Raw genomic sequence first — 26,111 nt, forward strand, 5'->3', positions numbered from 1 at the left:
CACAGACGGAAAAGGGAATGTGACTGGCAAGGTTTTGGCACGGAGCTTACCTCCATCCTGCAAAAGGAAACGCATCACGACTCTGTGTGGAAAAAGGAATAAATCTGCTGGCTCCGAAAGCCCCACTGTCTAAATTAACTCTCCTTAAACCCAGAGTGCATTAACTTGGGAGGCTGGGAGGCCCAGCCAGAACATCTCTATTGATTCACAACGTATTTTGTGTAGTCACCCAGAAAGGCAGCCAGTGAATCACTCCAGCCAGTTTAGTCATGCAACCACATTGAATGCAACACTCTAAAGGAGCACAAAATAAACAGCTTGCCGACCCATCTCTCTCTCTCTCTCTCTCTCTCTCTCTCTCTCTCTCTCTCTCTCTCTCACACACACACACACACACACACACACACACACACACACACACACACACCCATATGTGCTGTCTGGCTCCAATAGCTCTTGCTGAGGATGGGGTGTCTCACCCAACCCGACACATCTTGGAAGCCTCCCCAAACTTTTCACCAAGGCGGGGCGAAAATCCTCCTCAGCTCCATCTGTTTTGCAGTGGGTGGCTTGCTAGCCAAAAATAAAAAATAAAAAAAAATCAGTGGGGGGACGGGGGGGGGGGAAGAGAACTTCTCTGCTGTTGCTGCTGCTTCTTTCCTGCTTCCTTGTTGTTTTGGCCTCGATGACAAAGCATGTATGGGGCTCCAGTGTGAAAGCCTCTGAGAAAGCAGAGTTCATCCCAGAGACGGGCAACTGGAAAATAAACAGGCCCAAAGAAAGAAAACCCTTTCTTTCTCTCCTTTCTTCTTCTTCTGCTGCTGCTGACTTACGGCCTCCCCAGTATGTGTTTCAAGGTACCTGCATGTTCCAGGAGAGGTTTCCCATTGCTACCCTCTGTCCTGCTGTTTCCATGGCTCAGCAAGGATTTGAACCCAGGTCTCCTCCCTCCTAATCCAGCTGTCTATTCACTATCACACTGACTTTCTTCGTCTTTCTTACTTAGGGAACAGGGAGGAAATAAAAAGAATATAGTATAAAGGAAAAGGGGGAGTTCTGGAAGATTTAGCTTCTCCGCCCCCCCCTACTCCTTTTACACTGCAATCAAGATTCCTCTTTTTGAAAAAGCAATACTATGAAGGCAGCAAGATTGCGAGGCCGCCCGCTTCTTTCTCTGCCTGTCTCACCCAAAGGGCCCCAGATGCGTCCGGTCTGGGAGAGTCCTACCTTCCAGGCTTCTCTTCGGGGGGCGCAGGAATCCCACGGGCTCGTCGCCCCTGCAAAGACGGGTCGGGACTCGGCTGAAGCTCGAAGCGCCGCTCGTCCGCGTCTCCGGCCGGCCCCCTTTTCTTTCCCTCCTCTCGCACCGGGAGGGCGCCAGAGCCGTTTGAATGACCGATCTGGCGACCCTTGCTGTGCGAGCGGGAAGGCGAACGGAGCCTTTCTAACCCCAGGCGAGCAGCACCGCCGGGGCCAGCGGCAGGAAATAAAAGTTAGCGGCGGAGCGCCACAAGGGGGGGGGGGCGAGTTCGAATCCTGCTCGGACCTCTTTCAGGTCCGTTAATCCATGCCTGCCCCACAATTAACTGACCGCAGATGAAGAATAACTTTTTAAAAGATACTATTATTTTTAAAACCTTTTAAAACTTCCTCTAAATTAAAAAAGAAAGATAATACTGTTGGAAGAAGCGAACTAGTTTGTTTCTTTTTGTTTCGGGAAAAATGTTATAAGAAGAAATAAATCTCAAAAATGCTATCCTCACCTCCTATCTGCAATGACACAATCCAGAATTTGCTACCTCAGAATTCCGCTGCCTGTCTCAATCAAAGCATAGGTAGCGTTTGTTTTGCTCGTGACCCTCACCTTCACCCTGTCATCGCGCATCTTGGCCATTCTGCGCAGAATTCAGCCAAAATTACATTTGTTTCAATGGAACAAAGTGAATGGCAACGTGTAGTTTAACTATCTTCTCTGGAAATCAACAGGATTTTGGAGGGTGCTGGTGTTTTTTTTTTTTTTCAAGATCGTTTCCTCTTTCTTCTCCCACCTTCTCCATAGTCTCGTTTCATCTCGGTTTCCCGTTCCTTCATTCTTCTGAGACTCTCCTCGGATCCAGTTGATCGTTAGTTCTACTGTACACTCACCGAATTTTCGCAGGTGTGGGACAAGAAGTACGTTGAGTCGCCGCCTGTATTAATGTAATGTCTTTTCCAAGCAGGCCTAAGCCTGGATACAGCCCACTGAATAAAATTACACACACACACACACACACACACACACACACACACACACACACACACACACACACACACACACACACACACACACACACACACACACACACACACCGCCAAGGTAGTACCGTATTGCTGTTGAGATTCCCGTAGCACCAACCCCCTAGCCAGCTGTCCACTCCAGGCGCAGCTCAAGACGCCCGGCCACTTTAAGGACATCCTACATGGCTCCTAGGTTATACAGCCCCCTCCTCATCTGGTTTCCCCTTGCCATCACATCTGGAACCGCTTTATCATCGTTACTTTCAGAGGATCGGCTTCACCAGAAGGGAGCCGGGGAGCGACATTGAGTCTTCAGGCGCCGCTGAGTGACGTATCCCTTTGCTTTTATTTAGGGCCCTCTTCCGCCGCTGCCTTGTAGCCAAACCCGCCCCATATGGTAGGCAGAAAGAATCACAACAACCCTATCTGGAAATCCTTATTACTTTCTTATTATTAATAATAATAATTGCATGCCGTAAAATCAGTTCTGATTTATGGCGATCCTTTCCAGGCTTTTCCAAGTGGGGAATACTTAGAAGCGGTTTACCATTCCCTTCTTCTGGGGGCATCCTGGGACTGTGCAGCTTGCCCAAGGCCACACAGGCTAGCTCTCCTCGCAGGAGTCCCAATGGGGAATCGAACTCCCAACCTCTGGCTCCGTCGCCAAATACCTAAACAAATAAGTTATCCAGCCAGCTACTTTATTGTTAGACCAACCAAACGGGCACAAAAATGGGTGCAGGCACCAGATGTCTCCAAAACCTTTCATCAGGCAAAGAGCCACAAAAAGCGGGAGATGGAAGGAACGTGACTTGATGTGGAACCCAGGCTCCTTTCCCGGGCTTTACGGAAATGTTCCTCTGGAAAAGTGTTAACGTTTGAACGGCATCTGTGGCTGCGCCTGCTCACTGGCAGGGGAAAAAAAGCTCAGCTCTTGGGTATGCTCAGTTTGCTGGCGATCCGATGGTAGAGGTCCAGTCACATGCATTACTATTAGCAGTTGAGTCCCGTGGGATATTATTCCCAAGAGGGTGCAAAGTGGATCTGGTGAAATTCCTCATCCCACGAAAGGGCACCTTCGGCATCGCTTGACGCGCGCCCTCACGGCAGGCTGATCCAGAGAGCAGGGAGGCCTCCCTCCGCGTACAAAGGTGCCTCCCCCGGGTGGCTGCTGCATCGCGGCAAGGGACGTGCTAAGCGCAGGAAGACGGAAATGTGGCGTCCACCCCGCACCTCAAGCAAGCATCAGGTTTTGCTCGACCGGTGAAGGGCGCGTCACCAGCCACTCGTAACCAAGAAATGGGCTTTGGCAGAACCACGCATTTAATGCTAGAGCGGGTCGTGCTCTACTAGTCTTTCCGGTTCTTTGCCGGAGGATCTTCACCGAGAAGATCCTGCAAATAAATAAATAAATAAATAAATAAATAAATAAATAAATAAATAAATAAATAAATAAATAAATAAATAAATAAATAAATAGCAGCCCGCCACAATCTTTCTTGTCCACTTGCAAGAATTTTTTTCTTTTGAGTACAAAACAACGGCATGGAGAAGCATATTCAGAATGTGTTTCTTCAGGAGTCCGGTCCGGCTCTTAATCCGCTCCTGGTCTTCACCGCAGTCCTGGACTGCACTTTTTCTTCTTTTTTTCCAGCGCGCCTACTCATCCCGTTTCAGCCGCACCTCGTCACGTGTTCAAGAGTCAAGCTGTGGCGGGGAAATCAAAGGGGCATCCTTCGTCGTCGTGTGTACAGTCAATTGGTTCAGCGGCGGGAACAGCCGCGATCGGGACAAGACGGAGCTCGCTCCTATGGGTGGCTGAAGGGGGGTTTCCTACTCCCAGCCTTATCGTGAGAGCGAGCACCGTAGTGAACGCCGTGTAACATCTATTTCACACGGAGGAATTACTGCAACAAAGCACAATACTTCAGCACGTATGTGTCATTATGCCCGCTTTACGAACGAGCTAATTTGACGTCCTGAAACTCATTGAGTCGACATGGACTTCTCCCATTGGATTGTGAGCTAAGACGGGAATCCCCCTCGTTCTAGCTCCGTAATGTTTCGAGAGAGGTAAGTAGCTCTCTTGACGGTGCGATTCTGCGCCTGGATACTTGGACATAAACTCCGCTGACTTCAACAGGAATTGTCCCCAGACAACTCCGCCTAGGACTGCTGTTTTGATCTCAATCAGAAAAAACAATAAACCCACAAAAGCTTACGCCACATAAAACTTCTTGGCCTCTCTAGTGCTTTAGGACGCCCTGCGGGATTTTGCCACAACGCCCCGACAACGTAAAACGTGGCACATGGGTCATGGCACCATTTCCCCACAGACTAGAATCCAGTTCGTTTGATGGAGTCTTTCCCCCGGAAATTTAACAAATTGACATGGATATAAAGAAGGGGAGGGTCGAAGGAACAAGATCAGGGGTGTGAAGTGCAAATAAATACATATATGCATAAATAAAAGCAGGTTGATGATTGAATTAAATCCTGCACACACTTGTGAATAAATCTCATAGAATATAAAGACATGTGCTTCCCATACAGTAGATTTCCCTGCAAGGAAGCAACGAGGAAGCCCAATGAACTGCACTTCTTTTTCAATGGACACACATCAAATTTTAGGTATAGATGATTGCAGCGACTGCTATTCCCAAAGCAGTGTTGACAAGAACACGGGCGTCCTGGCTGATTAATGCCCAGTAATGTATGTCTGAGATTGGGGTGGTCAGCATCTCAAAGAAATCAAAAAGGCACACAATCAAATAAATGATACAATAAGGACCAAGGGTTTAGATGGGTTTTAAATCTAGATATTTTGCATTTCCAGGAATACAGAGCAAGTTGAAAATCAGTTCATGTGAATAAATATAGGCTTCCCTTCCCGGACTAGCAGTTAAAAAAAACAACCCTCCTCAAAAACCTAGTTGGCAGGAAGTTCAACGCTTCCTCCCACGATCCCGGCAAACAACGACTTCAAATCAAGGTCACTCAGATTAGGACTGCAAAAGGGATCGTGATAGCCAACTTCACAAGGGGAGGTGTGTTTCTAATCCTTTACGGCTATGTCAAGGCGGCGCCACGCTGAGGCGAAGCGCTGCACAAGGGGAGCGTGTGGAAAAGTTGTTCAGACCTTGGCGATGGGCGAAATTTGTCGGGTAAGCTCTTAACGACGCACTTCAGAAGCAAGGGAAGGAGTAACCGCCGCAGCAGTTTCACCATGGCACCTCAAGGCCAGGATTTAAATAATTAAAAAATTTAAAAACGCCCAAATCCCTAATTAACCCCCTAGAACACGATGAACAGCAAGAACAACGGGAGTTCAGCGGTGCTTCTCACCGTCAGGACTCCGGGATTCTTTCATATGATTTCGGCTCCTCAGACAAAAGAGTTCTTACTCCACGAAGGGAATCTTTGGAAATCACGAGAAAAATCGCTCCGAGACAGGCGATCGGTGACATTGATTATCACCCTTGGTTAGCCAGCTCCACCCCCGTCCAGTCCCGCGAAGAGATTCCCAGCTGAGGAGAGAGAACAAGAAACCCACAACATCTTTCCTACGAGTTTTCTTCTCCTCGGTGCCTTGTTCCGGCTCACGGTCCCGGCTTCTTGGTTTTGAGTCTGGAGAAGGCAGAAACAATGAGCTAGCCTCCCTACCGTCGCTAATTCTACCTCTACCTCTACCACCTCCCTTCAATTAGAATAAAACAAAAAACAAAAAAGAACGACAGCCACGGGCGAGAGGATCCAAAATCCCTTTTAGCGGAATGTCTTTACTCCTTAGGCGGGCAAAAGGAGCGCGCTCAAGCTTTGGAAATCCCAAAAGCTCTTCATCAGGCAAAATGGTTCGATTTATAACATAATCCAGGTGTCCGCATAAAACACTGGTTCCCAAACTTGGGTCCCCAGATGTTCTTGGACTAAAACTCCCAGAAGCCTTCACCACTAGCTGTGCTGGCCAGGATTTCTGGGAATTGTAGTCTGGGAACCACTGGCCTAAAAGTCAATACAATCCAGTTTTGACATCAACCTTGCTCAGCCTCGTGCATTGCCTCTTGGACTACAATTCCCAGCCTCCCTCGCCACACTCGGAAAGCATCTGACTTTCTGATTCAGAGATTATCATCTAGGGGAGAGAGAGAGAGAGAGAGAGAGAGAGAGAGAGAGAGAATACACTTGGGGCTGGGACATGGGGGATCCCGGGGTTCTAGTGCCCGCTCAGCCAGGAAATGAAGACCGTAGAACAAGCACAAAGACAAAGACAAAAATAAACAGCTGCGGCGTCTGAAAGACAAATACGTTTATTTCAATGTAAGCTTTGGTGGATTACAGTCCGCTTCCTCAGACCGTCTTATTTGGTGACTTTAGACCACTTACTCTATCATGGCCTGACCTACTTCTCAGGGTTGTTGTGAAGATGAAATGAGAAAGGGAAGAGCCAGGCAGGCTGCCTGTGGAGAAAGACAAAATACAAACAGTAAAATAACCAATCGATCAATCTCGGAGCTGAAAGTCCATGCCAGCTTGTTTTCATTCCTGCCAACAGATGACAGGGAGGGAGAAAGAAAAGAAAAGAATCCTGACAGTTTGAGATTGTCATGAGGCTCTGTTCCAGTCTCTTGTGGGATACAGCAGAGCAGAAGAGCAGGGCAGCAATATCTGTCAAGGTGTAGGTGCTCATCCTGTTCTAGTCAAGCCCCCTAGAAGAGTCCAAACTATAGGCAGCTATGGTCATCCCTATCAGCCAATCACTCGCTTTCATTTTCATGAAGAACAGGACTTTTGTAAAGCTGATGGGTTTTAATCGCTCTTTCAAGAGCAAGCCACAGTTGCAAAAGACCTTGCTTTATAAGGATGGTGCGTAATATATTGCTGTTCAGGAAATCTGTAGCCCTGACAAGGTAAGCGATGGACTTAGCCTATGTTGAGAGAAAGGGAGAGGAACAGGAAAGGAACAGGAAAGCCCAGGTGGAAAGAAGATGCAGATTCCACTTGTGGAAAGGACCAGAGTATAGTTGCATAACTGAGATGGATAGCACTGTCTTTCTCGTCCGTTCTGTATTGAGACATGGATGGGAGTCCCTTTGTTGTTCTTTAGTCGTTAAGTCGTGTCCTACTCATGACCCCATGGACCAGAGCATGCCAGGCCCTCCTGTCCTCCACTGCCTCCCGGAGGTGGGTCGAATTCATGCTGGTCGCTTCGGTGACACTGTCCAACCATTTCTCTTCTTGCCTTCATACTTTCCCAACATCAGGGTCTTTTCCAGGGAGTCTTCTCTTCTCATGAGATGGCCAAAGTAGTGGAGCCTCAGCTTCAGGATCTGTCCTTCCAGTGAGCACTCCGGGTTGGTTTCCTTCAGAATGGATAGGTTTGTTCTTGCAGTCCAGGGAACTCTCAAGAGTCTCCTCCAGCACCACAATTCAAAAGCATCAATTCTTCAGCGGTCAGCCTTCTTTATGGTCCAGCTCTCACTTCCATACATCACTACAGGAAAAACCATAACTTTGACTATGCAGAACTTTTGTCGGCAAGATGATGTCTCTGCCTTTTAAGATGCTGTCTAGGTTTGTCATCACTTTCCTCCCCAAAAGCAGGCGTCTTTTAATTGTGTGGCTGCTGTCCCCATCTGCAGTGATCATGGAGCCCAAGAAAGTCAAATCTGTCACTGCCTCCGTATCTTCCCCTTCTATTTCCCAGGAGGTGATGGGACCAGCGGCCACGATCTTTGATTTTTTTTTATGTTGGGCTTCACTCTCCTCTTTCACCCTCATTAAGAAAAACGAGGAGCAGGATGTTGCGCTGCCCAAAAATAAAAAGAAAGGTTCTGCTTTAAAAAGAAAAAGGAACAGATCCAGGATTGGGAGGCACTGATAGATTCACCCCTAGATTTTGGCCGCCTTTGAATTTGGGGGGGGAAAGCCCAATTTCCCCCATCCTCGTTACAGCCCTTCCTTGCTCCCACCTTGCCAGTTTGGGTGGGACTACAGCGTTGAGCCAAGAGGCTGAAGAAGAAGAAGAAGAAGAAGAGCAGCTCGGTTGTGCTTAGCAGGCGCCCCATCGCCGCCTGTCAGCACTCGGTTTGGTGAGCTTGGAAGCCCGGTTGCGGTTTCTCAGGCAGGCTGGGACCAGACACGGGGGCGGTCTGAGTCAGCCGCAGGACTTCTGGGATCTGGCTTAGGGGGCGGGGCTACGGACTCCTCCCGCGGAGAAGAATCAAAGATCAGGTCCGGAGGGGGACGGGCGGCGGTCTGCTTCCGCTCTATAGATCCGGGATGGTAGCTCTTGGTATGTAACAGGCGGCACAGAAAAGTTACAGTTATCTGTGGATAGCAGTTCCCTGGATCCTTCATTACTGGATGGGGGATTCTGGGAGTTGTCCTCGTAACGTTCCCAAGCTCTGAAGAAGACCAGGTTTCCGACGGATCACCAAAAAGGCGGGCGGGGAGGGATGTCCCATCAGGGTATTTGGGCGGTGACCGAGAGACTTTTTCCCTTCGCGCCGCTGCTGGTCAGATCGATGGCTTTCCGTTGAGGGGGAGCCAGTTTGCTTCACAAAAGGAGGCGAGGGCAACAAGGCCTTCAAGCTAGAGAGGAAAAGGGTCCACTCCCAGGGGCCCTCTACGGTCTGAACGATGATGGAAAATGATTGGAGAGAGAGGGACCCGCACCAGCAGCGACCCGGGGGAACATACCCGGGGTTTGGCATCGTGTGCTATGGTATGCCTCTCGCTGAGGCGCCGAGGCCACGGAGCCACCCGCTTCGAGAGCCTTCAGACACGATCCAGGGATTTGCAGGCGAAGAGTTACTGCAAACGGGACAAGAAGGCTGCCCGACTTGCAGGAGAGGAACGAAAAAAAGCTAATCACAGATGTCTTTTGTGGCTGGGTTTCTTTCGTTGTTACGGGGCTGGTGCAGAATTGCAAAATGCAAATAAGAGGCCTCCTACAAGTTCGTTGCAAAGACTGGGGAAGTTAAACGTCGTGGCAGGGGGATTCTGGGATTTGTAGTCCACCCTGGATTCCCCAACAATAGTCACTGATTGTCCATCAGGTGCTTCGCGTCCTTCACCTCTGTTCGCTGGTCCAATATCTCTACGGAGGGGGATTCTTGTTGAAGGACCATGAGATACCTTGTAGGCGCCAGATCACACACACACTTTTGAGGGTGCCGGTCTACAGAAACCCCACTCTCCCCAGTCAGCACGCACAATCGACGTCATCGCTAGGGGATGATGCTGGTCGGTAGAGGGGCAGCAGCTTGGCTTAAGCAAGCCCGCCCGGTGGGCGCTCCTCGTCGACTCCCATGGGCCCAGAGGGGGGGGGGCTGGTCCGCCGGCGACGCCTTTGCCCTGATAGCAGCCTCCGTGGCGGGGAGGTGTTTGCGGATGGCCCGGAAAGGGCTGCCGCTTTCTCCTCCGATCCCGATGGATGCCCTCTTTCTTTCTTTCTTTCCACAGGCCCCATAATGGCTGCTTTAGAGATTGCCTGGGTGAGTCGCTCGAAAAATAAAACAGGTCGTTATGAGCTGCCAGGCCTGGCACTTTAGGATTTTCCTGTGCCAGGAAAAGCAGTTTTTCTTTCTCTTAATCCGGTGAGCAAACATCCCAGGGCACATTCTCTCACACGCCTGGAAAGAGCCGGCCTCCTCCCCCCGCCTCAGCCTCCCCCGTCCCGACCCCCGCGCAATATCCCGGCTCCCTCCCCAAGCCATATTTCAAGGCGGCGATATATTTCCGTATAAAGAAATATAATTTATCTCAGCTCCAAGTCGGAGAAATAGTAAGGCAGATTACTTTCAACGATAAATCATTCCAAAGGGTTTTTCCCCCCTTCCCCACCTCTAATCCAAATATATAGCTTGCTCTTGTGCTTTATGTTTTTATTCTAGCTGCTGCTTCATTTTGCGGAGGAATAATCCGCAGACGGTAGTTTTGAGGGGGAAAAGTAAAGAGGGTGGTATTCAGAAAAGGGACGCCCGTCCCGGGATATTTGCGCATGCGTATCTTAGATGCAATCGGGCAGCAAGGCGAGAAGAATATTCAGTGGACACTCCGTTTTGCACAATGGGGACACACACACACACACACACACACACACACACACACACACACACACACACACACACACACACACACACACACACACACACACACACACACACACACACAGATGCTGTAAGTAAATATTTCCTCCTTTTTGCCCTCCTTCCCTAAAAGAATTAACCAAGCCTGCAGTAAACAAAAGCACTTATTTCCATCTGGATGTCCTTTTTTGTTGGGGGAGATGTCACTAAGCGTCTTTCCAAAATTCTGTCCAATGACAATCTCTTTCGAGACAAACTTCTGAGTGAAGAGGCGCGGGGGAAACAGGATGCCTTGGCCCTCTCTTTGTTACCGACAGAGATTGGGGTGGCGGTGGTGTATCCTATAGGCGCCACTCCTAGACAGACCAGCAAAGGGACAGACTTCCGAGTAGACTTGCCTAAGACCACACCGTCCAAGCGCTCTTGCTTCTAACGGATGCTCGAAGGCACCCCTTTCCCTTCGGGAACCAACCGGTTTCAAAGGCACCCCGCCTGACTCTTAGACAAGGGGCTCCTCTTCCTTCCCATCAGGCTGAAAGTCCCCGAGATGCGGCCGGCTCTCAAAGAGGTGCGTGGCCATCAGTTCCCGGCGGGTGGTGGTAGAAGAGGGAGCCTTGAGGAAGTCGAGGGGCAAATGGGCTTAGTTACAACTGGGCTGTCTAGGGAGGAATTGGGCCAAGCGGGTCTTGGGATGGGCGACTCCCCTGGCTTTCGGTGCTAGCAGGAAACGGTTGTTTCCTGGGTAAGTTCTGCCTGCGGGAGCCCAGGGATCTGCAATCTGTCTGGGGCAAATGGCCGAAGCCTCCCCGGCTCCCCTGGCATTGAGTACCGGCGGTCCCGTAACGGTCCCAGGAGCGAAACAGAGGTTTCAAAAGAAGCACCAGGCAAGCCGGTGTGAGCTGTAACTGGCCTCCCAAGGCACCAAGAACAAGAAAATTATTATTGGGTTTGGGGTTTGTTTATGAATGAATGATCTTTCAAAGATATTTCTCCTACTCCTGCTTTCCGTTCCTTTCCTGCCGGAGGTTGGAAATCATCCTGACCGGTTCTGACTTTGGACTCGGCAGCTCCGGACAATAATGTTGCATTGTATCTATACCAGCCCTACGTTTTCTTCCTGTCTGCGATTCCTTTGCCTTGGATGATGAGCAGTAACAATCTGTACATTGTTACTGCTCATCATCCACGTAACATTTCTCGTTATGTCACCTTAGTATTTGGCGTAAGTATTTTATGTGTTTCATATTTTTGATCATGATTCGTTTTACTCCTACTGCATGGGTCACCCTCTTGATCGAAAACATTCTTACCATCTTGGAACAAATCCACATTTTAAATTCTTCTCTGTTTTTAAATAGAAGACTGTGTCAAAAGTGCAGGATTCCACGCCATACAGAAGAACTAAGAATGCATAGTATCACACAAAATGCATTGGCAAAGTCAGTATTTAGGTTTAGTCAAATGTTACATTCCTCACCAGCAGGAAGCTGCTGCGGGGCCTCTGTTCTGACGTTTATTGACCTCTCACCCACCCGATTCAGTGTGGATTGCATCCAAAGCTAGGTAAATTATTTTGTCACAAGAAGCAGAAAATCACCAAAACTCCTTACTCCATTTCTGTCAGCAAAAATACAATAAAACAACTTAATTATTGAATCATCCATGAACCGAAATCTGGCTCCGGAGGTACATGCCTCATCCTGCCTAAAGATGGGGCCGGCTGGGTCTGAGGCTTCAACTGTGGGAATGAAATGGGAAAACTGCTAAGGAATCCACCGCCGCCTGTTTTCTCATGGAGCCCAGCGGATCTCAATTATTCATGGCCAAAGCGATAGCGGCTCGGGTCTCGACCTGGCTAGAAAACACGGAAGGGATTTATAGCCGACCTTCAATGTCCATCAGGGAAGTCCCATTGGCTTCCATGGATTTACAAGGAATGTGAAAGTGGGCTCCGCTAAAGACAGTAGGCCCAAGTCCACCACCCGACGGGATCTGGAAGTTCTGCTTGAAGGGGAAAGCCAACGCCAGGGAGGTGAAATGTGTAACTTGTACAGGAAGGTGTAGGCCGCTGTGTTTGACTTTGCCAAGCTTTCAGAAGATCATTTTCAGGAACACCCACTCCTTCCACCCCCCGCAACAGGGAGCCCTCCTTGTTCCAAAGAGGACTGACTCTACGCTCCCTTTCCTCTCCCCCCCCCGGCATCCAGATCCTAAAACAGATTTGCTGGCGGCCAGTGCCGTTGGTTTCAATGCGGCTCGCTTCCGAAGAACTGGATAGGCGGCCTTCGCTGCCAAGCAAATATTTTGTAGGATCCGGGGTATAATAAGAAGCGCATTGAAAAGATCACCCAGCGCTGAGGTGGGTTTACTCGTCAGCCGTCGGTCTCTCCGCCCAGGGTTTTTCCACACTGCCTTCCCCTCAAGTCACTTTCCTCTCTAATGGGAAGACCAGGCGGACCGATCTTCCTGTTGGGAGTTCCAAGGGAGCCCGACGCCGGGGCGAAGTCAACAGGAGCTGGGCTGGGGTTTGGCAAAGCCTGCCGGCGCTGGTTAACCAAAACCATCCTCCAGGCCATTAGTGCTTATTGCCGTTTACGGCCATCCTCCTGCCCAAGGCCGACCACTCGTTAAGGGATCCGGTTGCAGAAGAGGCTCACCCGAAGGCGCGTCTGCAATTGCTCGGCGGCAGGAGAAGAAGCGGCCTTGAGGAGGGCTTCAAGAACGGGAGGAAGCGACCTTGGAGGCAGCCGGCCATTCGGCTAGCAAGCGGCGGCTGCTCGCTTTCCAGCCCCCAGACCAGCTCGGGCGGTTTGGCCCATTCCTGGGATGAAGCGGCCCGTGTGTGCCTGTATCACTTTTTGTATGTGCAAGAACCACAAATAGCTCTTCCTTCCCCGTCGCCCCATTTCGGCCACCCCACATATCAAAGGTTTGCTCCACTCTGAAGTCCCTGGCCCACGTCCAGGATTTAAGCATCTGCCCTGTAGCCACCGATCGCTCGATCCGTCCATCCACCAAAGGGAGAAGAGATGTACGCGGCAGCGCTTTGGAAAAGTTGTTGATGTTGTTGTTGTTTGGACGGCAGGTTTCCCGATGCTCCGGGCCGGCATGGGGATGAGGGATTCTGGCAGCTGTAGTCCAAAAAGTAACATTTCCAAGCTCGGATACAGTCTGCTTCAGAAAAGTCATTTGACAACACTTAACGCCGCACCCCGCCCAACAATCTGCTAACAAGAAATCATTCTTTAATCAATATTCCTTCTTATTGTATTAATGATCCACTCACGTCCAGGTGGCTCTCATTAAATTGCCTTGTCCTTTCAACCACATCACACGAGGCGCTATAAAGCCGTTTCAAAGCCCGGCTTTGAAACCGGGTCTCTGATTTAAAGGTCGTTGGAAGTCGAGCGGAATACAGGCGTTTTGCTTTTCTTCCCCATTTTTGAAAAGACAGACATCGTGGCCTAAGAGAAGTGGGCGCTACGGCTGCGGTGCCAGTCGCCATGTATCCTAAAGTGTTTCTGGACGATTATTACTGTATTGTACTTTGTTTTATTGTTGCTGTTGTCCACGTTAATTAGGAAATTAAATCCGGTTGGCTTTAATGAGTGCAATTACTAAATAACTGAGGCTGGATTAGTAATAAAAATATTATGAGCGAGTTAATTTCAGACGCCGGAACAAGTCATGGTCATCTGTATATAAACGGACCTGCCCCTTCTCCTCCTACTACGATTTTACTGTAGCAGCCAGGACTTGTTAATTCGAAGGGCCCGGAATCTGAGCCTACTTAGCTGGAATCTCAGAATGCAGATGTAATGGTCTAGGACGGTAATGGCTCACGGGACTCAGCCGGGAGTTGGGATGAGAATCTGCGGGCTCCCCATATGCATCCCAGCAGGGCAGTGAGCGGAATCCAAGTGGTTATTTTAAACAGATCCATGGCAAGTGTCGGGGAATCTTTCCAAGAGGGATGCTTCCGTCCTGTCCGCCCGACTCATCACCTTGAAATTCTCAGGGATGCCGACGGAGACAGGCGGGGCGGGGAGGACGGAAAGGTGGAGACTAACGACCGCTCCGGCGGCGCAGGTGAGCCCGCGGTTCTTGATGCCAGTGGCTGGAGGGCTGCGCTCCGCCCGTTATAGCGCCTTGAGCGCGCCGCGGCTGCGGTAGATTCTGCCTCTTTGTCCGTTTCGAAGGGGTCCCGTTCGGAGCCAGGAGGGAAAACTCTTGCCTAGATTTCGGGACTGGGGCACCTGCCCGGAGGGTAAGGGGGAAAAGTTCTAGCTCTGGGGAGACTTCGGACACCATCAGTTTCCTAGGGGACAAATCACCTGTGGCCTGGACCTTCTTTTGCTTCAGAGCCCAATTCGGAGTGACATCGCTTTTTTTTTTTTTTTGGACCACAGCTCCCAGACGCCTGCCGTGTTGGCAGGGGGATTCTGGGTAATGTAGTCCAAAAAGTTACTTTCTCAAGCTCCATTTCATAGAAACACTGATATTAAAATGCAGAGTGGAGTTAATTTCTAACTTCGCTCCAGAGTGGCCCTAGGGACTTGTTACATCCTGTGGCTTTCCCCTCTTCTAGTTTCCTCGGCCGGGACATGTTTCGACAGCTGCCTTTTCTGTTTCCTAAGCACTTGCTTGCGGAGGAACCTCACTCGCCTGCTACATTTGTTCTGCCTAATAAAGTGATGAGTGCACCCTCTTCTAAATAATTTATCGAGATTTCCTAAAGACGGGGAGAGCGGGGATCTGGAGTCCTGTCATCTTCGAACGACCTGATCCATAATCTAATTCAGGTCCAGCTGGATGCGATTCCTCTGGCAATGAAGACGGTTTAGCTGGATTCGGAACAGGATTGTAAAGACACAGTGGTCCGGGAGTAAGGAGGTTTGTTCGCTCAAAGATGAAAGACAAGTGATCTCCTTCCATCTCTTCAATAGGGCACCTTGAAAAGAAACGCACGACTCCTTCCCTCTCGGAACGTCCTGAACAGAGCGCTCCCAGGCCTAGAAGAAAAAAAGGCGGTGTGTGTGTTTTGTGTGTGTGTGTGTGTGTGTGAATTATACAGGGGGCTTCATGCTGGGTTTTCTGCCTACGCCTTATTGGCAGGCTTAACAACCGAGTCTTTAAGAGTTCCCCTAACCTCAGCGAATATCCTCGGCCTCCCGCATTTTATTACTGAGCTCTTAGACTGGATGCGCAATTGCGCAACCGGCTTTGCACCGCATTAGGGCTTTTAACCCGCAAAAGGGGGCAAACAAACCCTCAAGGACAAAAGAGAAGAAAGAATAGCAGCTCCTTCTGAAAAACGGCTAGTTATTTTAGGGGGAAGCCAGAAAAAGCGCAGGAAGAAATCGAGGATGGTTTTGCTGTGCCAGTGATGGATGGCTTGTTAACGTAACCCCGGGCCCTCTCGCTTTCCCTCTAGGGCAGAAAACACTCGTAGACTTCCGATGCCATTTGCGGCCCGGGAGGGGGAGAGGAGAGCGAGCTCTGAAGACGAGAAAGGGAGTGAAGGGAGGGGAGGAGGAGTGCGCGGAAGGGGGAGGAAAGAGAAAGAGCACGTCTCCCCAAAGTAACCTCGGCTAAAAGAACCAAATGGAAAAGACGGATCGATCTGCAATGACCCCCCTCGCCCAAGCCCTGCGGTGCAGTGGATCGGGAGTTGGCTATGTGGAGCTGGGGGTTCAATGGCCCCGATCCCCTTTCACCTGACGAGGTGCCCTTGAGCCAGTCAGTTTTTATCTACTCTGTGTCTCTCAGGGGGCTATTACGAAGATACAGTAAACGGGGATATCATTTGAGAGTGGGATCCTATGAGAGTGGAATTAAAATAAAACAACGAAGGATTCCAGCCAATAGTGCCCTTCAGGCCAATGAAATTAGGTTCAGTTTGTCTCTCCTGTTATTGGTCATGATTCAATCCGAAGTTGTTTAAGAGCCCTTCACTGGGGGACTTTAATCAAAGGGACTTGAAAGGGTCAGCGTTGGGCCGGATCGTGTTCCACCACTTTCGAGGAGGACCGTTCTTGATTCTTTTTCCTGCGGCTTGACCGTGTTCGAGCTCCCTTCCTGGGAACCACAGAGGAGAAGGTGGAAGAAGGGGAAACCATGTCTTCAGTCAGTTAAAGAACGTCTCCAAATTCTAAAACACGTTTCCTCGCTTATGGGATGTGGCTTCGGGATTTTAAACACGGGGATCGCATTGTGTAAAATTCTAGATCTGAATCCATGTGCTTGGGAAGCCATCGCACTGAATAACTAGATTTTTAAAGTTAAGTGAATCTGGTCAGTAAGACCGAAAGGAAGATTGCTCAAGGGACACGAACGGACTAGTTCGCGAGGAGGGGCGGAGGCAGATGACCCGGAGAGATAATCTTATTTTCACTTTCTCTTATCGCTAATTTATCCTCCCGAAATAACAGCCTTCTAAGCAAACATTTTCCCTGCCATTTTAACCAGGTCGTTAAACTTATAACGAGAATGAATCCGGGCTAAGGCTAGTCATTAATTCAACACGCCAGCGCGAGGAGGCGATGCTTTAATTGCCACTAATGACACGCTGCGTGAAATCATCGGAAGAGCAGGGCCCAGCACTTTGCGAACGGCGGGCTACGAGGTGTCTTCTGGGAGGCTGAGCATAGAGAGCTGAAAGGTGTTTGGAGAGACAGACTAGGCGGTAATTAAGGAAATCGCCCTTAATCGGGGAAGGAGGAGAAAAGGCACTTAACCAGAAAAGGAGCACTGAATCTCAAGTTTTGGCGAGTTACTAGAAACGAAACAAAGCAATCAAATCACACGACATTTTTTTGGATCTAAGATCGCCCATCACTCCCAAACGCCTTTTATTCCTCTAGCCTCTACCTAGCGTTACTTAGAAATAAATTCCAGCGCGATCAGCGGAAAGTATTGCCAAGAAATGCTTTTCCGAGCAAAGCCTCCCGCCCAGCCCGCCAACCAGTGAAGCCTATCTGCTCAGACTCTGAGCAAGCAATCTTAGATCTCGGGCTGCCTTTTCTTTTTGAGGAGCTCTACAGAAGGACGCCGCCCGTGTATGTCATGGCCGCGCGCGGGGGCTTCCCTGGTGCGGGGAACTTCGCGAGAAGCGAGGCGCGCCCGCGGTGCCCTTTCCGAAACCAGGCGGGGCGAGATACCGCACTTCTTCCAGAGTCCTGCCGCGTAGATGGGAGGAATCAAACAGCCCTGTTACCCTCCGCGGCAGGACGGGGGGGGGGGGGGGTAAACCCTAAGCCCGAACCCTATTCCCCGGTGCGGCCAAGGTGAATGCGCCGCACCAGAGCTGGAAGGATCGGACGGGACTGGACGGGACCAAAACGCTGATCGCGAGGTGCGCCCCAAGACAGAAGGAAGGGTGACTTCCATGCAGTCCTCTCCGCCCCACCGGGCCTTCTCTCGCCCCCACCCCACCCCCGCCCCCGCCCCAGCCCAGGCCGATGCGGGGACTCACCGTAGCAGGAGAGCTGCAGGGCTCCGTTGTGGCCGCTGGTGTCCGGGAGCTTGAGGCTGCCGCCACCGGGAGGGCTTTTGCAGGAGCTCCTCTGCCCGTAGAGCGGCGGCGGCGGCGGCGGCGGAGGCTGTTGCTGCTGCGGGTGATACTTGTTAAAGGCGGCGGCCGAGAGGGTCTGTTGCTGCTGCTGCTGCTGCTGCTGCCCTCCGCTGCCGCCGCCCGCGCCGTCCAGGCCCTGGCATTCCGGCTGGCTGTAGCGGCTCCGGCACTTCGGGCTGTTGCTGCCGCCGCCCCCGCCGCCGTTGCTGGTACTGTCGCCAAAGCTTTGCCCTTTGCCGGCCAGGAAAGCGGGGCTGAACTTGTCGCCGCCGCCGCCGCCAGCGCCGGGAAATGCCCTAAAAGGCGAGGAGCCGTCGGCGGCGCTGCCCTGCGAGGCGGCGTTGTTGTAGAAGGAATCCATGGCAGCGGCGGCGGCGGCAGCTGGGTCGCAAAAGGAGATGCACCCCTCGGCATTCATGCCTACAATTAAAAGGGCCCGGCCGCCGTGTCCTCCCTTGCGCACCGCCGCGAGCCCGAGCTCGGGCTCGCTCCCGCCCCCTCCCCCGCCACACCAGTCCGGCGCGAGGCCTCCCCCTCCCACCGCTGCTTTCTCTCTCTCTCCCCCCCCCCCGCGCCGCTCTCCTGCTCTCTCCCTCCACTCGCGCACCAACACACCCCGAGCTGGCCGGGCGAGCACTAAGAGGATTCAGATGTGCTGGAAAACTAAGCAGATGCCCCCAACCCGCGACGCCCCCTGAAGATCTAGCAAGAGCGGGCAGGAGGGGGGGGGGGTTGGAGAAAGAGAAGGTCTGTTCCCTCCAGCCTTCCCTCTCGCTCGCTCTGGGTCTCCTACTCCCAGAGCCTAGGAAACAGGCTGGGAGGACTGGCCCGGGGCTTGGAGGGGGGGTGGGGGTGCTTGGAGGGGGGGCGGTGGAGAGGAAGAAAGGGGGAGGAACCCCTCTTCAGGCTAACTCTTCTCTCTCTCTCTCTCCCTCCCGCCCCATATTGCCCCCCTTCCCCCCCTCAACTTTTCCTCTTGGCATCCAGCTCCACACACCAAACAACCCGCTTCTCCGTCCCCTGCCCAGCCCACAAGTAGAGGGAAAGGAAGTAGGGTGGGATGGGGGATCAGGGAAGTGGGACTCTGTTCCGTTTATGTATTTGTTTATTTAATTACAGGAAAGGGAGCTCACCCCCACCCCCCAAATAAAAACGACAACACAAGAAAAATTCAGGAAAGTATCAGCCACATGACATTAATGCAATTAGAGTCTGAATGAGACGATCTGTGCGAGGCGAAAGTACGGGCAGGAATGGCAATGCCACGGCCCATTCGCTCCGGCGGGGGCTTCTGAGCCAGGAAACTGCCAGGGTCCGGGGACTTCCAATCACTTTTCTTTGTGGCTTCAACAGGAGCATCGGTGGATTTGGTCATTTTCTTTTTAAAAAATGTGTCTGTTTTTTTCCCCTGCCACAGACGCTGGATGTCAGATTGAACAAGGCTTGGAAAATAGTTTTTTGGACTACAGATTCCAGAATCCCCAACCAGTGTCTTGTAGGCTGGAGGATTCTGGGAGCTGTAGTCCAACACAACTTTTCTACGCTCTGGAGTTTTGTGGCGAGGCGAGATGACAAAGCTGCTTAGGGCAATGTTAGCACGTATACTGAGGCCCACAGTAAGTCTGTATGTGCGTATTCAAATATTGAATACATTTATTTATTTATTTATTTATTTATTTATTTATTTATTGGACTTATATACCGCCCCATAGCGCTACAAGCACTCTCCGGGCGGTTTACAATTTTTAATTATACAGGCTACACATTGCCCCCCCAGCAAGCTGGGTACTCATTTTACCGACCTCGGAAGGATAGAAGGCTGAGTCAACCTTGAGCCGGCTACCTGGGATTTGAACCCCAGGTCGTGAGCACAGTTTTAGCTGCAGTACAGCGTTTTAACCACTGCGCCACGAGGCTCTTAGGCATTTAGGATGGAAGGGAAGCAGCCGTTCCTCTTTCCCCTCCCCAGCTGTCCCGTGACTAGGAGGACCTTCTGTCGGTCCTTCTTGGTGAGACAAACTGACAGCCGCTCGGTGGGTTTTTTGATGGTTCGCCCAAATTGGGCATTTATGTCGGGAAAATAGCTCGAAGCAGATGGAAATCCGACTGGTTCCACTCTCTTCAGCCTCCCAAGATTGTGAAAGTCAAAGGTTCACTAGCTAAGTATTTCTGCCTGCCTTGAACGACATTCGCTTAAGATGCGCAGAAAGGACGCAGGGGTGGAGAAGGAGAGACGCGTCCTCCTTGGAGGAAACGGGATTCCCTTCCCCCGCCTCCCGCGCCTTTCTTTCCTCCTTCCGCCAACACGAATACAGGCAAACCAACACAAGTGGCGGGCGTGCTTTTTCTGCCGGTGGTTTCGTTTTGATTAAGTCCTCCCGCCGCCTCCCTCCTCCGGCGGGGAGTCCTGCCCGCCGGAGGTTTGCGGTGTCTGCCCGAGCGAGGAGCGAGGGCCATCGCGGACGGCAATGCGCTCGACGGCGCTTCCAAGGAGGAGGCTTTGGTTTACCCTCTTCTCCGCGTTCACTACTCCAGGGCCTCTGAAACGGATCCGGTAGAAGTCTGGGACCCTGCCCGACGCTCCGCCTTCCCCATTTTAACTCCTGCCGTCCCTTTCTGCTCGATTTTCTCCCTCTTCCTTTGTAATCCCTCCGTTTTCCAGCCCCACATCTGGTTTGCATTGCGCGCGCCCTCTCGCTCTCTCTCGCTCTCTTTACCTTGAAGTTTTCAGTAATAAAGATATTACGCAAACGGCATCCGCGGCTTCTCCTTTCGAAGGATGCTTAACCCTTTCTGCGCTGGGCTGTCCCTGCCGCAAAGACTTTACCCCTCCGGGGAATAATACAGAATAGTGACAATATTAATGGTAATGATAGGAAAAATCGTTACTGGTAGTTAAGACAAAGGAACAGAGGTGAACTGCGGAAAGAAACAGGAATCGTTTGCTGGGTGAGAAGGGTGTTGAGGAGAAATAGTTTTGTTCCCTGAGAAAGCAGCTGTGCCCTCTATTGTTTTCCTTGCAGGCAGAAGTCAAGGCAAACTGAAAGAGAATTCCTGTGCATTGTTTTGCTCCATTAATACTTAAATCGATTTAAGTAATCGTTTTAAATTCGGGATCTTTGATTTTGCCGATTGGGATAAGACCGTAAGATGATATAATAACTAGGCAGTATAGAATAGGGCGCTTCCTTCTTGGGAGGAAAGCGATGACAAACCTCGACAGCATCTTAAAAAGCAGAGACATCACTTTGCCAACAAAAGTCCGCATAGTCAAAGCTATGGTTTTTCCTGTAGTGATGTATGGAAGTGAAAGCTGGACCATAAAAAAGGCTGACCACAGAAGAATTGAATTGGGGTGCTGGAGGAGACTCTTGAGAGTCCCCTGGACTGCAGGGAGAACAAACCTATTCATTTTGAAGGAAATCAACCCGGAGTGCTCACTGGAAGGACAGATCCTGAAACTGAGGCTCCAATACTTTGGCCATCTCATGAGAAGAGAAGACTCCCTGGAAAAGACCCTGATGTTAGGAAAGTGTGAAGGCAGGAGGAGAAGGGGACGACAGAGCATGAGATGGTTGGACAGTGTCATCGAAGCAACAAACATGAATTTGACCCAACTCCGGGAGGCCGTGGAAGATAGGAGGGCCTGGCGTCCATGGGGTCACGAAGAGTGGGACACCACTAAAAGACTAAACAACAAATAGAATAGGGCTGGAATGTACTGTTCCTAAGGCGGACCAGCGGCGCCCAAGGCGATTTAAACGTCCATACGAGCCCTGGCGGCATACTTATATTTGGATTCGGTTCCACTGACTAGAAGGGACCGGTAAATCGGTTTTAGCCGAAGCACCTGTTTAACTGCGCGGGCAAAGGGGTCCGTGTCCAGTTGGGAAACACCACATTGGCCTGTTCCCCGGTTGATATTTCTTAAGTCCTTTTTTCCCCTTAATTTTCAGCCTAGGGCCCGAGCAGTCATTATTAGGACGCAGGAAATCCACAGAGCAGTGTAATGTCTATCAGCCGTAATTAGGAAGAGGCATCGATGAATGCTCCTTCATAAGGAGCGCGCCTATGCATACGTACACACTCACACGACCTCACCGGCAGGCAGACTTTGATAGCTCACTGCCTAGTTATGGAAGCTGCTTTTCCTTTCCTTTCCTTCTTTCAGTTTTGAAACAGTCCAGGCCGCCTCCCTTTGAGAAATCCCCGTCGATTGTGTGGACTTGGTTTCAAAACAACCCTCAAAATCCTTCCTGGGCAGCGTTTGGGCAGGTTTCTGATCCAAGAAAGCTTTCAGCGGCTTTTCCTTCCTTATTCTCTTTATTACCTGCTTAATTCTTTCCTTATTTTTGGGGCCTCCCCCTCGCTCCCCCTCCTTTTATTCCCATCTCGCTCTCCCTCTCTTATGACTTAATAAAAACCAAATCAGCTCAATGCGTCCGAGTCTTTCTAAAAACCGCTTCTGGACAGGCAGAAGGAAATCCTCAGAGAAAAGGCAAGTTGGGGGAATTTGGGGGTGTGGGGTGGAACTGGGAGGGGGAAGAAGGAAGGTGTTGTGTTCTTTCTGTGCAGCGACGTAACTACCGCAGCCGAGGAAAACTTGGAGTAGAACCGACTTCGGACACTTCTGCTTAGCACAGAGGGGGGGAAAAACACAAAAAACCCGCAGCCATTCTGGTCTGGCTGGGGTTACGCTTTTCAGTGGCAGCAAGGTTAAATCGCTTGTGGCTTCAGCCCAACTAAAGTGAATGGCGGCTGAATTGCATTGAAAGCGACAGGACCTAAGAAACTGCCTCCTCCATATGTCGTGATTTTGGTTTCAATGAAACATTGAGCATAAGGAAGGCCAGGGGAGAGAATGAAACTGGAGAGCAATGATGCGGGCATGGGACCCCATCCATTCTGGTAACCAAAATTAAGATGTTTCAAAAGGCAAATAGAAGAAGGACTTATTTAACGGAAGAGACAAAAATATAGCCTCAGGAATTCCGTTTATTAGATCCGAGGTTTATTTTTGAATGGAGAAATTATTGAAATCACGGATTGTAAACCCAGTCCTAAAAGCTTTTATTTTTCAGTTCCGCTTAAGTCAATCGTTTTAACCGCCTGGTTAAGGCGAAAAAAAATATGGATCACAGGATTGAGTTGGAAAGGGTACAGCGGTGCTCATAAGATCCGTTCCCTTCGAACGGAATTGAGTTAAAAGTTACTGGATTTGCAAGCCAACGGGGTTGGGCTAGAAATCATGGTCGAGTCTTCTCCACAGTCCTCTGTGGTTTGACTCTGAAGGCAGGTTTAGGACTAAAGTGTAAAGAGAATTCGCGGCGAAATCTCCTCGACACGTTTACCTGACAATAAGTGTCCATAGAAGTACAGAAGAACTGGGTTTAGAAAAGCTTCGAAATCAGGATCGTAGATCAGGCGAGAGAATACAACTCAGAACCTTCTGATGAGAGAGAGAGAGAGAGAGAAGAAGAAAAGAAGGCGAACGTCCATAGGATTTCTGCACAATTCTGTCTTCATCTCCTTTCTCCCAGTACCTCTTGTTTATTTTCGTCTTCGGGCCCCGCAATGTACAAGTTTTTCCTTCTGTGTGTCCCCATTTTCACTTCTTCCCCACCCCGCCCCACTCCTCTGTGCTATTTTCTCCACGAAGTTTGTTCATCTCTCGGGGCGCTTAGTGGTTTGAGCCTGTTCTTGCCTTTCCCAGGAGATGCCGCCGCGCTGCATTGACAGAAGCTAAGCGGCAGCGCCAGGACGTTGGGAATGAAAACGGTCTCGGAAACTGAGTTTTCTCCATACGAAACTATTGTTAAAACAAGGTCCCGGCAAATCCGAGCCTGGTCTAAATTGTTAACAGGGAATTGGGTTCACTGGACCCGGAGAATTAGATCGGTTAAGTTTCTCCTGTATGAAGAAAGCAAGGATTTCGAGGGTTCAGGCGCTTTTGGAGATCCGACAGAAAGCACTCCAGCTGACTGGATGGAAGGACTTGGCTGCCGAACCAGAAGGGAACTAGCTAAAATAAAATAAAAAATTAAAAAGATATATATATCTTAGGAATTTTCAGTTCCTAAAAAAAATATTAAAACTTGCCCATGATCTTTGGAAAAAGCAAAGCTATTCAGAAAACCCTCCGAGGTAAAAGCTAGATTTCCTGCCTGAGATGATACAGTTGGAGGTGGATAGGAAGAGAAGTAGATATCCCCCCCCCTTTTTTTTTCAGATCATTGTCGAACAAAGGGGGCAACGGGGTGACGACGAAGAAGTTATTCTCGGACTCAAGATGAAGTGAACGATCCACCTAGAAATTGTATTGTGGAAAGCACCACTGGAAAGGGTGGAATTAGGCTGTTTTCCCACCGACTTGAGAGAGAGAGAGAGAAAGAAAGAGAGAGAGAAAGAAAGAGAGAGAGAGAGAGAGAGCCCTCTCAGTACGACTGCAGTCTTTTCCAGCTTCCAGCTGGGCATAAACTCCCCGCGCACGGAGAAACTGGAAAGGGCACAATGAAAGCGTAGTGAGTAGCACAATGATAGATACTAGCAGCGCTACTCTTAGAAAGAAACACTGACTGTGGTCTTTACAGTGGGAGCACCAACTGGTTGGACACTCAGTTTTTTCGCAAGTAAATCATGTGGTGCCCTTTGGGGCTGTCTCCTAGATAACTTAGCAGAGGATTGCACGCTTAGTCCGGGGTTCTGAACTACTGCAGCTTTACAGACCCGCTCCATCCCTCTGTAGGACTTAAATTCCCCTCTGTTATATCTGCCCGCCTCAGGAGCGCCGGATCCAAGCTGAAAATGTGGGGCTGCGTTGCGAATGATCGATATATTGGAGCAAGGATGCTCCTTTGGCCCAGCAGTCTTTTCACTCAGGGTGATGGTGATCATGACGCTTATAGGTATCTGACTGCAAAAAGAAATACATCTAGTTAGCACAAGTAGTTTAAAGATTAAAAGCGGGCCCCCTGTTAACTTTTGCTTTCCAAGCCAAGGAGTTTCAGCCGGACGATCCAGCCGTTCACAAGCAAATGCCAAATTCGGATCTCGCGGAAACCGACGCCAGCTAGTGAGGCTAAACTGGCTAGGACTAACACGAATTGCTCCCGGGCGCCTCTATTTTCAGTCCTCTCTGCCGGGTTCGTCCATAAGCAGGATGCCTGGGATCGCAGTTGCTCTTACACTGACAGCAACGAGACTTGACTCCCGCCGAAACGCGGTCGAAATTTGAAGCGCCAGATTGTCAGGATGAGACCAGTGCGCTGGACGGGGTGGTTAACGGAATCCCGTAAACGGCGGGAGTCAGGACGGCTCCGGGTTATCGAAGTTCTCCCTCCTTGACAGTAAATGACTAAACGGTTTCAAACTCAGGTTTAGCTTGAATGGATTGTAACAGCTGGAAGGACTCCCCAACGCAGAAGGGACTGAATACGGACAACTTCAACGGCAGCCTTCAGCAAACACCTTGACTGGGAAGTGCCAAGACGAACTCAAGCAGCCTGGGATAGAAGTGTTAGGAAAATGTATCGGAAACTTTATTTTCTTGGGTTTCACGTAATAAAAGGAATGTGTGGTTGCAGAGAAATGGCTGATCCTAAGACACTTGCAGGCGTTCTCCACTCCCCGCATAAATTGTAATCACCCAGCAAGGACTATTCTCAGCCCGACCTTTACCTAGAACCAATTCCATCAAGCAGTTGTGAACCACTTACTCCCGAGTAAGCGTGCGCGGGAGGAAGACGTGGTTCTTTGGTCAGGGCAGAAAAATAGGCCTAATTGAGTCCAGTAGGGCTTACTCCCCTGTATCTGTAACCACACGATGGCCTTGTATGTACCAAGAGTGAAGTGCCTTTGAACTGAATGGATGTTCTGAACATAAGAAGTCAAGGTGGGCACAGAAAAGGTTTTCTTACAACATTCTTACCGAGGCGTCTTTTAGGTAAACAACATGGTACTCTCGCTGTGTTTCAGACTACGTATAGCTTCTATATCCCGATCCTTGGCCATGGTGACTGGGGCTGATGAGCCTTGTAGTCCAAAGTATCTGGAGAATGCTGGGCTGCTGCTAAGCAACGTCCATGAGTCTATCTGTGCTCTCAGTGAACTTTCTTTTTTTTAACTTTACTTTCTCTTGAGTATACCTGGATAGGACCGGGTTGTTAAAGCAT

The 26,111-nt window shown here is 50.3% G+C and overlaps 1 protein-coding gene across 2 annotated transcripts in view; it reads right to left on the minus strand.

The window, feature by feature from the left end:
* Positions 1-18,389, minus strand: part of ALX4 (ALX homeobox 4) — a 79,773-nt gene extending 61,384 nt beyond the window's left edge. Inside the window, exon 1 of one of the 2 annotated variants that reach the window (XM_072985972.2) lies at positions 17,842-18,389. In XM_072985972.2, the coding sequence (XP_072842073.2) occupies positions 17,842-18,358 (517 nt within the window). In that variant the 5' untranslated portion in view covers positions 18,359-18,389. Of the gene's footprint in view, positions 1-1,227; positions 1,297-17,841 lie in introns of those variants that run through there. The other variant, XM_072985973.2, reaches the window with a different exon arrangement.
* Positions 18,390-26,111: the final 7,722 nt, after the last annotated feature.

Source organism: Pogona vitticeps, chromosome 1 (genome assembly GCF_051106095.1).
Source record: "Pogona vitticeps strain Pit_001003342236 chromosome 1, PviZW2.1, whole genome shotgun sequence".
Classification (NCBI taxonomy): domain Eukaryota; kingdom Metazoa; phylum Chordata; class Lepidosauria; order Squamata; family Agamidae; genus Pogona; species Pogona vitticeps.